Source organism: Sebastes umbrosus, chromosome 15, assembly GCF_015220745.1.
Source record: "Sebastes umbrosus isolate fSebUmb1 chromosome 15, fSebUmb1.pri, whole genome shotgun sequence".
NCBI classification, from domain to species: domain Eukaryota; kingdom Metazoa; phylum Chordata; class Actinopteri; order Perciformes; family Sebastidae; genus Sebastes; species Sebastes umbrosus.
In genome coordinates, this window is record NC_051283.1 from 29,788,128 (window position 1) to 29,803,522 (window position 15,395).

A 15,395-nucleotide genomic window follows, 5' to 3' on the forward strand; every position below is an offset into this window, starting at 1 on the left:
ATAAATGACTCGTTAAATAAATGTCTTTAAATATAGCAAAAATAATATTAAAAAATTAAATGTAGCCATTAATTAGTAGATAAAATGTGACATGAATGTATATATTTTTTTATATGCTTTTTTTAATTTTCCCTTTTATGTTTTATGATTTTTCATGTTTTATTTTTATTAAATTCTAAATGTGTATAAATATGGTATTTGACGAGTTGGGAGTGAGAATGTGTTGCATCTGCAACCTCACCGCCAGATGTTACACACTGTACCTCTAAGTCACCATTTAAGAGCAGGAATATTGTATAATTTAGCATGTTTTAACCCATTTCATACAAACTGTACATGTACGTTTCATTACAGAAATCAATTTTGAAAATCACATTGCTCTGTGTCACTTCTTTAGATTTGATTTTCCGTTTTACATCCTCTTCTCCTCCTGACTTTTTCAGATCAAGTTCAGGCTATGCCTCCACCAGTGATGTCACAGCAGGTATTTTGCCTCTGGCAGCATCAGATGCTCTCTGATCATCACTCTGAAGACTCCCCTTTAAACTATACCGCAGCAGGCTGGTGATTAGATGAAAGCAAAGTTTGAAAAGTGCATGTTGGTTTTCTTTGTCTGGTCACTGGTGTGAAGATAATCTGGAAATGCAGAGTCATAATCCTCATGATGAGGCTCATAAAATATTCTTCTGAACTCAATTGAACGTGCTGTGAGTCTCCGGCTCCTCGTCGTTTCACTTCCCTCCCACTTCTTCTCCTCTCTGATAGCTGTTATTATTACTGTTATATCCTGTTTGGGGGGAGATAATGACACACAGCGCTGCTCTCTGTGCTCTGACTATCAGTGTGTATGTGCTCCCTGTCATTAAGCAGCCAGTCTGTGTGGTTAAAACGACACAGCTTTGACTGTTTGAAGCTCTGCCAGCTTCACCATCTGATCCCAGATCTTCCTCCAAGCAAACCGGTCGGCCCCGCTGGCCTCAGACCAGCCACCGACGCTTCCACACGTCTGCAGGTTTTCCCTCTCGGCCGCTGTCGTGGAAACTCTTTTGCACACATGAGCCAGGGGGTTGGTCCATGTCTCATAGTGATTCTTTTTAAAGGGTCTGTGTCCCTACTAGTGTTGGAACTTGCATGATAGCATTGCAGCAATGGTAGGTTTCTGCTATCACTCCTTTTTTCATCCCTCCATCATTATCATTTTTTCCATGTTTTTTTTGCCATTTTCCATAAAGATACAAAATAAAGGAGGGTAACCAACACAGAATATCATGAGGTCATATATCATTGTAAAGCTTAGACTATAATCTATCCATCTGTCACATTGTCATGACACAGAGGTCAAGAGAATTTGACCTTTGACCTCTTAATGCTGCAATGGGGCAAATTCTGAATGCCACTCCAAATGCCAAATATTTTCTTATTTTATCTTTCTATTTTACATTATATTTTATTTTGAGTCCTCTTTTTGTTAATATGGATAAATTAGTTTTTAGTGTTTTTATTTTTATGACTGTCTTGTCCATTCCTAATCTTACTATTATTTTTTCTTATTTTATTTTTTTTATCTTACATTTTTTATTTTAAGTGTTTTTTTATTGGTATGGATACATTTTTTTTTTCTGTTTTTATTTTTTATGACTTGTCTTGTCTATTAATAATCTTACTATTATTTTTTCTGATTTTATTTTTCTTACATTTTACATTATTTCTTATTTTAAATGCTCTTTTTGATCGTATGGAAGAATTTTTTTTTTTTTACAGTTTTTATTTTTATGACTTGCTTTGTGGATTCCTAATATTACTATTTGTTTTTCTTTTTTTTCTTCTATTTCTATTTTTCATGATTTTTATTTTAAATGGTCTTTTTGATTTGTATGGATTATATTTTTTCTTTCATTATTTCATTATTTCATTTATTTCTTATTTCTATTTTACATTACTTTAATTTTAAGTTTTTTTTTACTCTATTTTATTTTATTTTATTTTATTTTAATGTGTGACCATTATGTTTTTGCTATTTTAGGATAAAGTTTATATTTCGGATGTATGTTATCAGATATTTTTGATGACCACGAGCAAAGACATAAAGAGTAAAAAAAAAGTGAAGGTGTTTTTTATAAATAGTTTCACTGACTATGTTTTACCACTAGGTGTCCTCCAACTGACATGAAGTATAACAATAAGAATTCATTCAGATCTGATTCGTGAGTTATCACAATGAGACAGACAATAGTACATTTAGAAGGCTAACGCAGATATTTTCTACTGTAGACTTACTCTATATAAGAAATAAAAACCTCAGAAGTACATGCTGAGCTGCATCTCAAATTAATCTTCTTTTTCTTCTATTCCCCAATGGGAAATGTATATATATATATACATATATATATATAATGTGAACACTTTGATAACAGGTTTGACCTTTGACACATGTTGTTCTGTAAAGTGACAGTCTGTCCTGTCTATAGGTTTGACAGAGCATCTTTAACTTCTCCTGGTCGCCAGTTTTTCTTCTTTATCTTCTTCCTCTCCTTCTCCTTGCGCCTCATCTTCATCCTCAGCATGAAGATGATGAAGATCTTGATCTTTTCCAAACAGTTCAGTGAAACACTCACTAGGTGGCGATGTAGTTTTAAATATCTGAGAGATCTGACACACAGTAAGGTAAATATATTAAACCACTTCGTAAAGCCCTTTGACTTGTCTTGTCGATTACTAATCTTACTATTATTTTTTATTATTTTATTTTTCTTACATTTTACATTGTTTTTTATTGTAAGTGCTCTTTTTGATTCGTATAGAAGAATATATATATATTTTTTATATAGTTTTTATTTTTATGACTTGTTTTGTGGATTCCTAATCTTATTACTATTTTTTTCTTATATTTCTATTTTTCATGAATTGTATTTTAAATGGTCTTTTTGATTAGTATGGATTATATTTTTTCTTATTTTATACTTCTATTTTATTTATTTCTTTTTACTTTAAGTGCTCTTTTTGATTCATATGCACGATTTTTTTAACTGCTTTTATTTTTATGATTTGCCTTGTCGATTCCTAATCTTACTGTTATTTTTTCTTATTTTATATTTCTATTTTACATTATTTTAATTTTAAGTGCTCTTTTTTATGGATGATTTATTTTACTGATTTTATTTTTAGGACTTGTCTTATGGATTCCTTCTATTTCTATGTCCTTAACTTTTATTTAATTTAATTTAATTTAATTTAATTGTATTAGTTTTTTTTTGTTTTATTTAATGTAATTTAATTTAATTCAATTTAATTTTTAATTTTTAATTTTTAATTTTTTATATTTTATATTATTTTATTTTATTTTATTTTTTATTTTTATTTACTTATTATTATTATTATTATTATTATTATTATTTTTTAAATATTTAATATTTAATATTTAATATTTAATATTTCTGTTTTACATTATTTTAATTTTAAGTGCTCTTTATGAGTAGTATGGATGATTTATTTTAACTGATTTTATTTTTAGGACTTGTCTTATGGATTCCTTCTATTTCTATGTCCTTAACTTTTATTTAATTTAAATTAATTTAATTTAATTGTATTAGTTTTTTTTGTTTTATTTAATGTAATTTAATTCAATTTAATTTAATTTAATTTTTAATTTTTAATTTTTAATTTTTAATTTTTTATATTTTATATTATTTTATTTTATTTTATTTTTTATTTTTTATTTACTTATTATTATTATTATTATTTTTTTTTAAATATTTAATATTTAATATTTAATATTTAATATTTCTGTTTTACATTATTTTAATTTTAAGTGCTCTTTATGAGTAGTATGGATGATTTATTTTAACTGATTTTATTTTTAGGACTTGTCTTATGGATTCCTTCTATTTCTATGTCCATAACCTTTATTTTATTTGATTCTATTCTATTCTATTTTATTTTATGCCCCCTCCCCTCTCTCTCTTTCCATTAACAAAATCCTTCCTCAGTTGAAGGAGGGGCCAAGAAGAAGATGCGCGTCCCCGTGTCCTCCCCGTCCCCCTTGCAGCGCGCTCCCGTGCCCGGTGTCTCCAGCAGTGCGTGTGGATCAGATCAGCCTCTACCTCTCTGTGTAAAGTTGATCCTCTCCGGTGGTGCATCGAGCTGTTTCCTGCTGTCACCTTCCTCTCTTTCGCTCCAACATGCTGCAGACATCATGGGATCTAGATTCACCTGCTCCGAGTGGAAACTAACCGGTTTTGTTCTGAGCTGAGCTGGGTTTATTATTCCACCGACACACCGACACAACGCGTTAATTGAATTGTTTGCTGTCGCTTCATTAATGGACGTCAGGAGCTCCCAGTGAGACCGTTTGTGTGATTTCTTTCTGTTGGACGCAGCTGAAGATGGAGACGGTGATGGAGAGAGAGTGCAGCGCGCTGGGGGGGCTTTTCCAGACTGTCATAGGAGACATGAAGGTAACACTATGATTATTGTTATTACTATTATTATATCATCTAAATGTGTGATCAAAATCAATGAAATATTCAACACGTCCTGTTGCATGAAAGCAGGAGGAGAAGCAGACATTTTCTCTCATCTGATTCATCATTAATTTGTTAATTATAAGGGTGGAGGTGAAGTGGGTGTGTTCAGGGCCTGGTGGTGCCTTCACGTTCAGGATGGTTGGCTGCAGATTTCTCTTTAAAATAAAAGACTACAGCATTTAAACCAGGTTCATCCACACAGCTACAGGCTGCTAACATTTCTATATAGGGAGGGATGACAGTGACAGAGATATCTGTTTTACCTTTATTGTTTTATGGCTTGTCTTGTCGATTACTAATCTTACTATTATTTTTTCTTATTTTATTTTCCTATTTTACATTATATTTTATTTTGAGTGCTCTTTTTGATTCGTATGGATGAATTATTTTGACTGTTTTTATTTTTATGACTGGCTTGTCCATTCCTAATATTCCTATTATTTTTTCTTATTTTGTTTTTTTTATCTTACATTTTTTATTTTAAGTGTTTTTTATTGGTATGGATAAATTATTATTATTATTTTTTTTCTTTTACTGTTTTTATTTTTATGGCTTGTCTTGTCCATTTCTAATCTTACTATTATTTTTTTCTTATTTTATTTTTCTTACATTTTACAAGTGCTCCTTTTGCTTCATATGCACGATTGTTTTTAAATGTTTTTATTTTTATGATTTATCTTGTCGATTCCTAATCTTACTGTTATTTTTTTAATTTTTTATTTCTATTTTACAATATTTTAATTTTAAGTGTTTTTTATTCTATTCTATTCTATTCTATTCTATTTTATTTTATGCCCCCCCTCTATAATTGAATAATTATAAGGGTGGAGGTGGGTGTGTTCAGGGCCTGGTGGTGCCTTCACGTTCAGGATGTGTTGGCTGCAGATTTCTCTAATAAAATAAAAGACTACAGCATGTAAACCAGGTTCATCCACACAGCTACAGGCTGCTAACATTCATATGTAGAATAGAGACTTTATTGTCATTGCCATGGAAAACAACGAAAAACAGTTTAGCAGCTCTTGTTTGCAGTAAAAGCAAACATTAAAAGCAAACATAAAAACATTAGAATAAAAATATAGACAAATAAATGTCCGCATTTGTGGACATCATTTTGAGCTTTGATCGACATTTTTCACCATTTTCTGACATTTTTTAGACCAAAAAAGTAATCGATTAATTTAGAAAATAATCAACAATGAAAATAATGGTTAGTCGCAGCTCTAATGATGATAGTAACTGAATATTTTGGATTGGTGGTCGAACAACACAAGCATTCGAAAGATGTCACTCTGGGCTTTAGGAAAATGTCTCTGGCTTTATGATTAATTGATTAATTGAGAAGATGATTGGCAGATTAATTGACCTGCCAGTGTCTCTAAATCACCAACACAGATCCATCAGTGGAAGTTGAATATCCAATGATGGAAACTAGATCATTTGGTGTTCTTTTCCTGTAAAATAGGGACTTCTGTGGCTCTCTGCTGTTTCTACGAATGTCAATACGTCTTCAGTTAGGTGTCAGTTTGTTCTTTCAGTGATTGGCAGTTTTTTCTTGTGTGACTTGCCTCCAATTTGGGGACAAAAGGCCTCAACATTTCAGTCTGATTCAGGTTGAGTGTTGAACTAAACTCCAGGATAAGTTAAGTTTAGGTCAAAGGTTGTGTTAAAGGGTTTATGTGTGTGCAGGTTAGAGCTGCAAATATCTGTTAATTGTCAAATATTAAATGAATCAGCAGCTGTTTTTATAATCAACTAAAGTGGCAGTAGTCAGTATATTTTTGGCATCATTGGACAAAAATCCCATAATAACCTTTCAGCATATTATAATTCAAGTGTTCTGAGAGAAAACTAGACTTCTCCTCCTCACAGCTCTGTTTTCAGGCTTTAAAACATCTAGCCCGTGACGGGAGGCTTTGACCAATCACAGGTCATTTCACTGAGAGAGAGAGCGTTCCTATTGGCTGTGCTACGGTCATGTGACCAGAACTTGGCATTACATCACCAGATTTCACTATGGCGGCGTCACAAACTTTCTCATTTTACAGCTAAACCGTGCACTACAAGATGATTCTGAAAACATCTGAGGAGAGAAATAGGCATTAACGTAACAGAATATTGATTCATATTTGATCAGCGCTGTCTAGTTTGACCGTTTGGTCGGAGTTCGCGAGTGATTGACAGCGGGCTCTCATAGATGGCAGCTGGACAGCGGACTGCTTGTTTTCCTGCCGTTAGGAACACCAGAGGACACAGAGGAAACAGTTTTTTTTCAGGTTACCTATTTCATTTATAAAAATAACTTTTTTAAATCATATTTGCTCCGATCTGTCCTACTGCTGCTTTAAACGAGAAAATAATCAACAATGAAAATACTGGTTGGTTGCAGCTCTAGTGCCGGTTATAGTCGGCTGTGTCCTCTGTAGGAACTCTGTGTGTTGGGGGAGGGGCACCACACACACACACACACACACACACCTGTTTCCATGGTGACGTAATAACAGACAGGTGGTTTCTAACAGGTGTGGTGGTTGGTTCACAAAGGGAGGTCTGGGAAATCTGCCACACCCTCTTCTCCTTTCTATTCCCGTCTTCCTGCTCTTTTCCTCTTCTTCTTCCTTTACATGTCTTGCTCCTCTTCATTTTTTTTCTTGCTCCTCCTCCTCCTCCTCTTGTTCTGACCCTTCTCCTCCTCCTTCACTTCCCTTTCCTCCTTTTCCTTACAGAATGCCCCTCCTCCCTTGCCCTTCTCTTCTTCCTCTTCATCATGTCATCTTCCAGTTCTGCTCCTCTTTTTCTTGCCAGCGTGCTTCTCTCTCTTCTCCTCTTCCTCCCTCTCCCTCCGTCATTTGCTTTCTTCCTTTCGGCATCCTTCCTTACCGTTCTGTCCATTTTCTTTTTGCTCTCCTTTCCTCTTCTTCCTTTTCTTTCTCTCCCTCCTCTTCTTCATCCTCCTTTGTGTCCTTCTCCTGTTGCCCTTTACCTCCTCCTCCTCTTCTTCATCTTTCTCTCCCCTCTCTTCTGTCCTTTCTCTGCTTCTCATTTTTCCACCTTTCAAGTGAGTCTTCATCTCTCATCTGTTTCAGGTGTATTTTGTTTCATCTTCTTATGAGGTGAAAACACGTAACGTTGATACTAAATGCTGCCACACTTTCTTTCTAAATATTCATGTAAAGATTCCCACCTGCTTTCTAACATGCTGTGTTCACAAACATGGCTGCTGTAGAATGATTTGAGCTGAGAGTGATGCTGCATCATGAACGTGAACAGAGAGACTTGTGTTCTCCTTCCCCCCCGTTCCATTACATTCACTTTACAACAAGTCGTTGCCAGACACTTACCGTCAATCTCAGCCCAGACCCAGAGATACCACCTGATACCAACGTGGTTCTACTATTGGCTCTCAAGCCTTGTTAGAAATGAGACTTTCCTAAATCAGCTGCTCACTGTATTTTAGTTTTTCATCAAACAAACCGAAGGAAAGTGCATTTGTTGGGGACTATTTTCAGCGGCGGATTGATCCACATGTAGGTGCTCTAGTGAGTATTAGTGTCAGACGGTGTGTGGGGTTGAGTCAGAATAAACCACAGTGTGTTTGTGTTCATGGTGATGAAGGAACATTTATGTGTTTTTAATGGAGCTCAGAGGAAGAAGAGATATCAGGCTGTGATACAAAACTGACTCAGAAGAACAAAAGTAATCTTATTTTCATTTTTGACTGCAGACTGTATAATCTAGATTAAATAAGATTGCAGCAGCCTGATGTTTAATTCATCCAGGTGACTCGCAGACAGCCAGATGCAGGATTTGCCTTGTTAGCAGGAACATGTGGGAGGAGAGAGACTCCAGTCTGCTGCTCCTCATTGTCTTCTACATGCAACAACTCGTCTGTGTGTGTGTTTGTATAATCAGACTGCAGAGGCAGGTGACGGCTCCTGATCTTTATGTTTAACTACAGATATACAATGAGAGCATTTTACAGCCGCTGGGTTAATGAAGTTAAAATACCAGCTCGTCTGTCACTAATTATAAGAACGTTTGGCGTGTTCAGAGATGAGGTGTGAAACAGTAGTAGATGAATAGTATTTTTCTACTGTAGGAACTTTCAACCCATAACATGTGGCTTCTAAAAACATGTAATAACCCGGCGTTGGTGCCAAGTTCGTCCTTGTTTCCACTTTATTTTACAGACAGGAACATTTCAGCCAATAGCAACGCAAAAGTTGGACCATCTACGGCATTTTTATGCCTCTGCGCCGGCAACAGTCGTAATTTCTTATATCAAACCTCAAATTTGGCACAAACGTCAACTTGAACTCAAGATGAACTGATTCGATTTTGGTGGTCAAAGGTCAAAGGTCACTGTGACCTCACAAAACACGTTTTTTGGCCATAACTCAAGAATTCATACGGTAATTATGACAATGTCACATAAATGTCTAACAGGATAAAATGATGAAGTGATGACATTTTGGAGAGACATGAATGTAAACTGTGACTGGTTGGCGGAGGCCAAGTCTAGTTACGTACTGTAAGGTATGCAAGAGAAGAAAGTGATTGAGTGACCGTCAACAAATAAAGTGATATAGGTTTTGGCTTTCTTTCTTGTTTATACAAACATATGATCCAAGTTTAGACGTTAGTGGAGAATCCAGGGTGACACAAGCTGGTTATTTGCCTAAAACGGCGTCCGTTGGGGAGGTGGAGCATGAGCGCGCGCGATAGGACCCAAAAGATGGTGACAAGAGGTCAACTTCACGCTGCCGTAAAGTGGTATCGGTGCCGTTTTGCAAGTTCGAGTACATGAGCACAGTATCGGACCCGATACTGGTATCGGTATCGGTGCATCCCTAGTTTTCAAAGCAGACAGCACCGTCCGCAGCCCCTGGAAGTATTTTGTGACTATAACTTGTGTTTAGTATCCTAGTATCACCTCCTGAGCTGATAATATACCTGTACTCTCTGCAGGTCGGTCGGCTACTACTACTACTACTACTACTACTACTACTGTGTTCATGTGCCGTATAATGTGAGTGTGTCTGGCTGTTCATCATCCACACGTCACTGAGCCGGTTATTACTGTTGATCCGTTTAAGTGGAACTGATCTGCATGTTTCTCCCTGGAGCAGGATCCTCCTCTGACACTGAGAGCTGCTTCACGTCTGCCTTTAAACCGTCTCCTATAGTGTTTTCCTCTCGTTGAATAGACTCTGAACTGAAGGTCTAAAATGTTGCTGCTGTGGATTTGGAACATGCCCATATTAGCATCTTTACAATGCATAAAATGTAATTTTCTGCCACATCAATTCACTGCCTGTTAAATGTAATAACTATTCAATGACGTTTATATTTTCAGTTTTTTTTTATTACAAATGCAGTTTGAAATGAGCAGATTTTCCCAGCAGACACTGTAGATGAAACGTTGTGGATGTGAAGCAGCACGCGGGACAATAAACCCCAGAGCAGACTTCCAGTTCTTCCTGTGAGAGCCAGACAATTGACAGGAAGCAGAGTGTGTTGTGATGTATTGTGAGGAACATCTGTGGAAACCACTGTGATGCTAACTAAAAAGAAAACTCTGTTTTTAACCTTGTTATTGCTACCAAACACTCTGGTGTGTGTGTGCATGTGTGTGTGTGAGTGTGTGTGTGTGTGTGTGTGTGTGGTTTAAAGTAATGCCTCTGAGCGTATTAGCTGAATTCTAATCACCATTTATCTCGGACTGAGCCGTCGCCTTAATCACCTCTGAGCTAAAATAATCCTGCTCTCTTTTTTTCGGGAGGCTGCTATGTATCCGTATCGGGATCGTCATGGAAACATCACGGACAGAGCTGCTGCGTTTGCCTCAGCGCCTCGGCCAAATGGGTCACTTTGTTTTTTTTGTGGTCCTGTTTATTGGCTTTGACTCGCTTTGCTGACATCAGTCTGGTTCTGTGTTTTACTATCTGATGTCTGGTTTTAAGAGGGGGAATCCACTGTTGGGTCATTATGTTTTGGTATAAAAGCACCTGCTGCCACCTACTATTCCAATTATTCACTCACACAATCATAGCTTTGTGAAATAGTCCAAGCTTGAGGGCTGTGTAATTAATCAAATCTCAATTTTAGGTATGATTTTTGTCTTCCAACAATTAGTTGTTTGGTCTATAAAATGGTGAAAAATGTCGCTCGGTGTTTCCCAAAAGCCCAACATGACGTCCTGAAATGTCTTGTTTTGTCCACAACTCAAAGATGTTCAGTTTACTGTCACAGAGGAGGAAAGAAACAGGAAAATATTCACATTTAAGAATCTGCAATCAGAGAATTTAGACTTTTATTAGTTAAAAGAATTACTGAAACCATTTAAATCGATTATCAAATTATTTTGGCGATTGATTTAATAGTTGATATTAATCAACTAATTTAGATTTAATTTTTTTGGAACTAGGGCTGTCAAAATGAACGCGATAATAACGCGTTAATGCGAATGAGTTTTAATGCCACTAATTTCTTTAACACATTAACGCAACTTGTGATTTTTAGGTTTTAGCAGCTCAGTTTTAAAGCTAGAGTGAATATACTGGTATCACATGAAACTACACAACCTAATGAATCCATTGGTACCAACCATGTCATACTAGCTTGTCATGAAGGAGGCTAAATAACGCTCCAAACTTACGCTAAATTTTGGCGAGGAACAACTGTCATGGCCATTTTCAAAGCGGTCCCTTGACCTCTGACCTCCAGATATGTGAATGTAAATGGGTTCTATGAGTACCCACGAGTCTCCCCTTTACAGACATGCCCACTTTATGATAATCACATGCAGTTTGGGGGCAAGTCATAGTCAAGTCAGCACACTGACACACTGACAGCTGTTGTTGCCTGTTGGGCTGCAGTTTGCCATGTTATGATTGGAGCATATTGTTTTATGCTAAATGCAGTACCTGTGAGGGTTTCTGGACAATATCTGTTATTGATTTGTGTTGTTAATTGATTTACAATAATAAATATATACATACATTTGCATAAAGCAGCATATTTGTCCACTCCCATGTTGATATGAGTATTAAATACTTGACAAATCTCCCTTTAAGGTACATTTTGATCAGATAAAAATGTGTGATGAATTTGTGATTAATCACGACTAACTATGGACAATCACATGATTAATCGCGATTAAATATTTTAATTGATTGACAGCCCTAGTTAGAATATAATAAATAGGCCAATCACTTAAATCCACGTTGTAGTCAACACTGATACTCTCATGTCTGTTAAATTAGCTTAGCATAGCATAAAGACTGGAAACAGGGGGAAGCAGCTAGCCTGGCTCTGTCTAAAAGTAACAAAACCCACCTACCAGCAGCTCTAAAACTCACTGATTAACACGTTATATCTCGTTTGTGTAACAACAACAATTGTCTGTTTTATTGGGGGTATGTGCTGGACTATTTCTTGGCTGCGAGCTGTAACCCGGCAACTGTGAGAGTCCGGCACATAAACCCCCGTAAAACCCCAACTAGACGTTTTCACACATCAGTTTTTGTACACATTGAACAAAGGAGATATAGGATGTGTTAATTAGTGAGACGTTGCCCCCCTTTTTTCAAGTCTGAATGAGCTAAGCTTTACTGTACAGATATGAGCGTGATATCAAGCTTCTCATCTGACTCTCAGCAAGAAAGCAAATAATAGAACAAGTGCCAAATTATGCTTTTAGTTCAGGATACAAAAATCTGTATTTGTTCTAGTGGAACGGCAAAACAAGGCGACTGTTCCTCTTCACCTGTCTGACATTCCTCCAATGACAAATCCACAAAGATGTCCACCTTTTATGTTCTGGTTCCTCTGGGTTCAGGTCTAAATATCCCCAGTTTGACCTTTTAGAGTAAAGTAGCTGTCTGGACTCAGTGGACTGATATTCACTCATCTCCTCAGGCTTTTTTTTTGTTCTTGGCTTTAACGCCACAGAATCACACAGTCATGCTGAAGGTAGAGGAATCAGATTAGTCGTTATTGTCTCACAGGATCAGCAGTAAAGAAGAAACAAACAGGGATTTCTAGTTTTAAAGCCGGTGCAGGCGCTCACAGAGCCAAACAAACAGAGCAGAGGATTCCTGAAGGACCGGCAGGCTGCTGCTGCTGCTGCTGCCTCCGGTTGTTGCCACGGTGACAATTTATGTCCTCAGTGACTGATTGATGCAGCGGCCCTGCCCTCGCCATCGCCTCGCCTCGCCTCGGTGTGTTCGGGAGAGAGAGAGGATGTAATGAGATGTGGGTATATCGTATATATAGTGTAGTAGAGAGGAAATGATGAATGAGTAATAAAGAGCAGAGGATGAAACGGCAGTTTATGAGAAAAAATGATGTGTGTGTGTTCATGAAAGCAAGAGAAGAAGAAGAAGACATGTACGTGTTGAATGTGAGAGAAACAAAGAAAGCAAAATGTGTGACAGGAAAAAAACAGTGTGTGTGTGTGTGTGTTTGGGTGAGGATGAATGCACGTGTGACCCACCCCTCCCCACAAATATCCCTCTCTGTCTGAAGCCCCTCTGCAGCTGCAGCAGCAGCGTTACCATAGCAACGGTAGCCAGGCGATGACGCCGGGGCATCACTCTCACAAACAGAACAGAACAAGGCTGAACACACCCAGCGCCGCTCAGCTGGGCTGTGCGCCGCGTTGGATGATGATGACGTTGACAAAAGGCAACGCCCACAGAGTGCAGCTTATTACAATACTCCTATATACCATGTGTATGTTTAGAGAATTATTAGTTGTAATTGTCCCTCCTTTCCATACTGGAAGTGAAGAAACCCACTCATAGCGGGACAAAATCCACATTCCTCTATATGTCGCCGTATTCGGGCCGTTGTAGGCAAAGAAATGGATCCAGGGAGGGGGGGGTAATATTCTGAGAACAAACATTGTCCAAGATGAATATAGCAAATTTTAGAGAGGAAACCCACAAATGTAAAAACCTTGAACCTTAGAATAAACTTGAATATTCTCTGATATTATATAGTCATAAATTCACGTGTTCTTATGGTAAAGACGACCTCAGAGCGAGGCGACGGTCCTGGACGGTACATATACATGTTTTCTTTCACGTTCTTTTATAAACATAAATAAATAGTAAAATAATTAATATATTTTGCACCCGACGGCTCACGTTACCGCCGTGTATAACGGTGGTAATATTCAAGATTTTTTTCTCGTAAATCTATGACTTTATAATCTCAGAGAATATTAAAGTTATTTTCTCGTAAATTTGTGACTTTATAATCTCAGATTATTCAAGTTTTTTTCTCGTAAATTTGTGTTATTTTTTTCCTTGTAAATTAACCTCCTTAATCCCAGAGAATATTCAAATTATTTTCTCATAAATTTGTGTTTTTTTTTTTTCTCGTAAATTTGTGAGTTTTTTTTCTCATAAATTTTGCACTTTAATCTCAGAGAATATTCAAGTTTTTTTCTCGGAAATTTTTGTTTTTGTAATCTCAGAGAATATTTTTTTTTTTCTTGTAAATTTGTGATTTTTTTTCTCGGAAATTTTTTTCTCGGAAATTTAAGGAATATTCAAGTTATTTTCTCGTAAATTTTATTTTTTTTTCTCGGAAATTTTTTTCTTTTTTCTCGTAAATTTTGAAGAGGAATGATTACAACGACCAGTAACTCTCCCAACGGACACACAGCACACAATAATTGTATTAAAATAGACTTTAGGAAAGCCGAGCCATCCTTAACACAAACATCTGTCCAATATATCGTCTTCAAAACAGCTCCTATGTGTGGACAAGCGATTACATGTGTCCTCGCCCAAACCTTGAAAAAACTCTTTTTATAGCACTTGAAACAATTCAGTGCCACAATTACAAAATGCTGTACAAGTACACAGAAGTAAAATAACATAAAACATGAAAAAAATTATCTATAATTCCCATTTTTGGCTGAGAGATGTTGATTCATCTCCATGATCTTTGTTTCAGGCTGTTGCTTTCTGGTCTTATGTGAAGTAATCCTGGCCTTTTAAGTATATTATATTCATACACAATTAGAGCATAAATGTAGATTTTTAAAGTGTGTCTTAATTCTGGGATTATTTTATTTCAATTGGTGTCTCCGTTCTGAGTCTACAGAATCCACTGAGTGAAGACGCCTCAGATGTTTCACTGCAGTAAAAAAAAAGCCCCACCCTCCCCAAAACCACCAGGGGACTCCCGCTGACATTAGAAGCGTACCCCAGTTTCTTCTGTCTTTGTGTGTCTGGCTGCAGACGCTCCGTGTGTTTCCCTCCATGCAGCCGACTTTCTGAACGCTCGTACTGCACTGCAGAGCTCAGCTCAGTCTCTGTATCGGTCTCATGTTGAACTCAGTGGACCCAAACTGTATTGGCATGCCTGGGGGGGCGCTTGTTTGGCTTCCTCTAGACGTGCTGCTGGGGCGGGTGGGGCGTATGGATCGTTGTATTGATCCGTCTCCTTGTTGTCTGTTGGCTCACTGCTGCAGCTGATGCTCAGGATTTATGTGGTTTAGTTGAGCCTGAGGATCTTTACATGGGCTCAACTTTATATGAGGAGGAATTTGTTGTTTTAGTTGAGAATATTTAATGTAAATTAATATGAAAAGAAATGGAAAACTGTGAGCCTACTTGAGTAGAATTACTGCAAACAAAATAAGAGCATGATGGAGATTATTGGTAGTGTGAAGCTGTGTTCACTGTGCGAGCAACACAGTAACAGTTTACGTCACTTTCAGTAGTAGCCGGTGACATGAAGCTGCAAACTGACGCCCAACACTCGTTGTTGATGCTCCACCTCCCTGATGGTGCGGGCGAGACGGGCCGGTGGTGTGCCCGACCCCGCTGGGCCGGGATCCCACCTCAGCCGGCA

The 15,395-nt window shown here is 37.1% G+C and overlaps 1 protein-coding gene across 7 annotated transcripts in view; it reads left to right on the forward strand.

Moving 5' to 3' along the window:
- The first annotated feature begins 4,019 nt into the window (after positions 1–4,019).
- The window catches only part of LOC119503721 (protein MTSS 1-like), a 60,716-nt gene continuing 49,340 nt past the window's right edge, over positions 4,020–15,395 (forward strand). For all 7 annotated transcript variants that reach the window (XM_037795625.1, XM_037795629.1, XM_037795627.1 and 4 more), the window contains exon 1: positions 4,020–4,454. In XM_037795625.1, the coding sequence (XP_037651553.1) occupies positions 4,383–4,454 (72 nt within the window). In that variant the 5' untranslated portion in view covers positions 4,020–4,382. The remainder of the gene's footprint in view (positions 4,455–15,395) is intronic.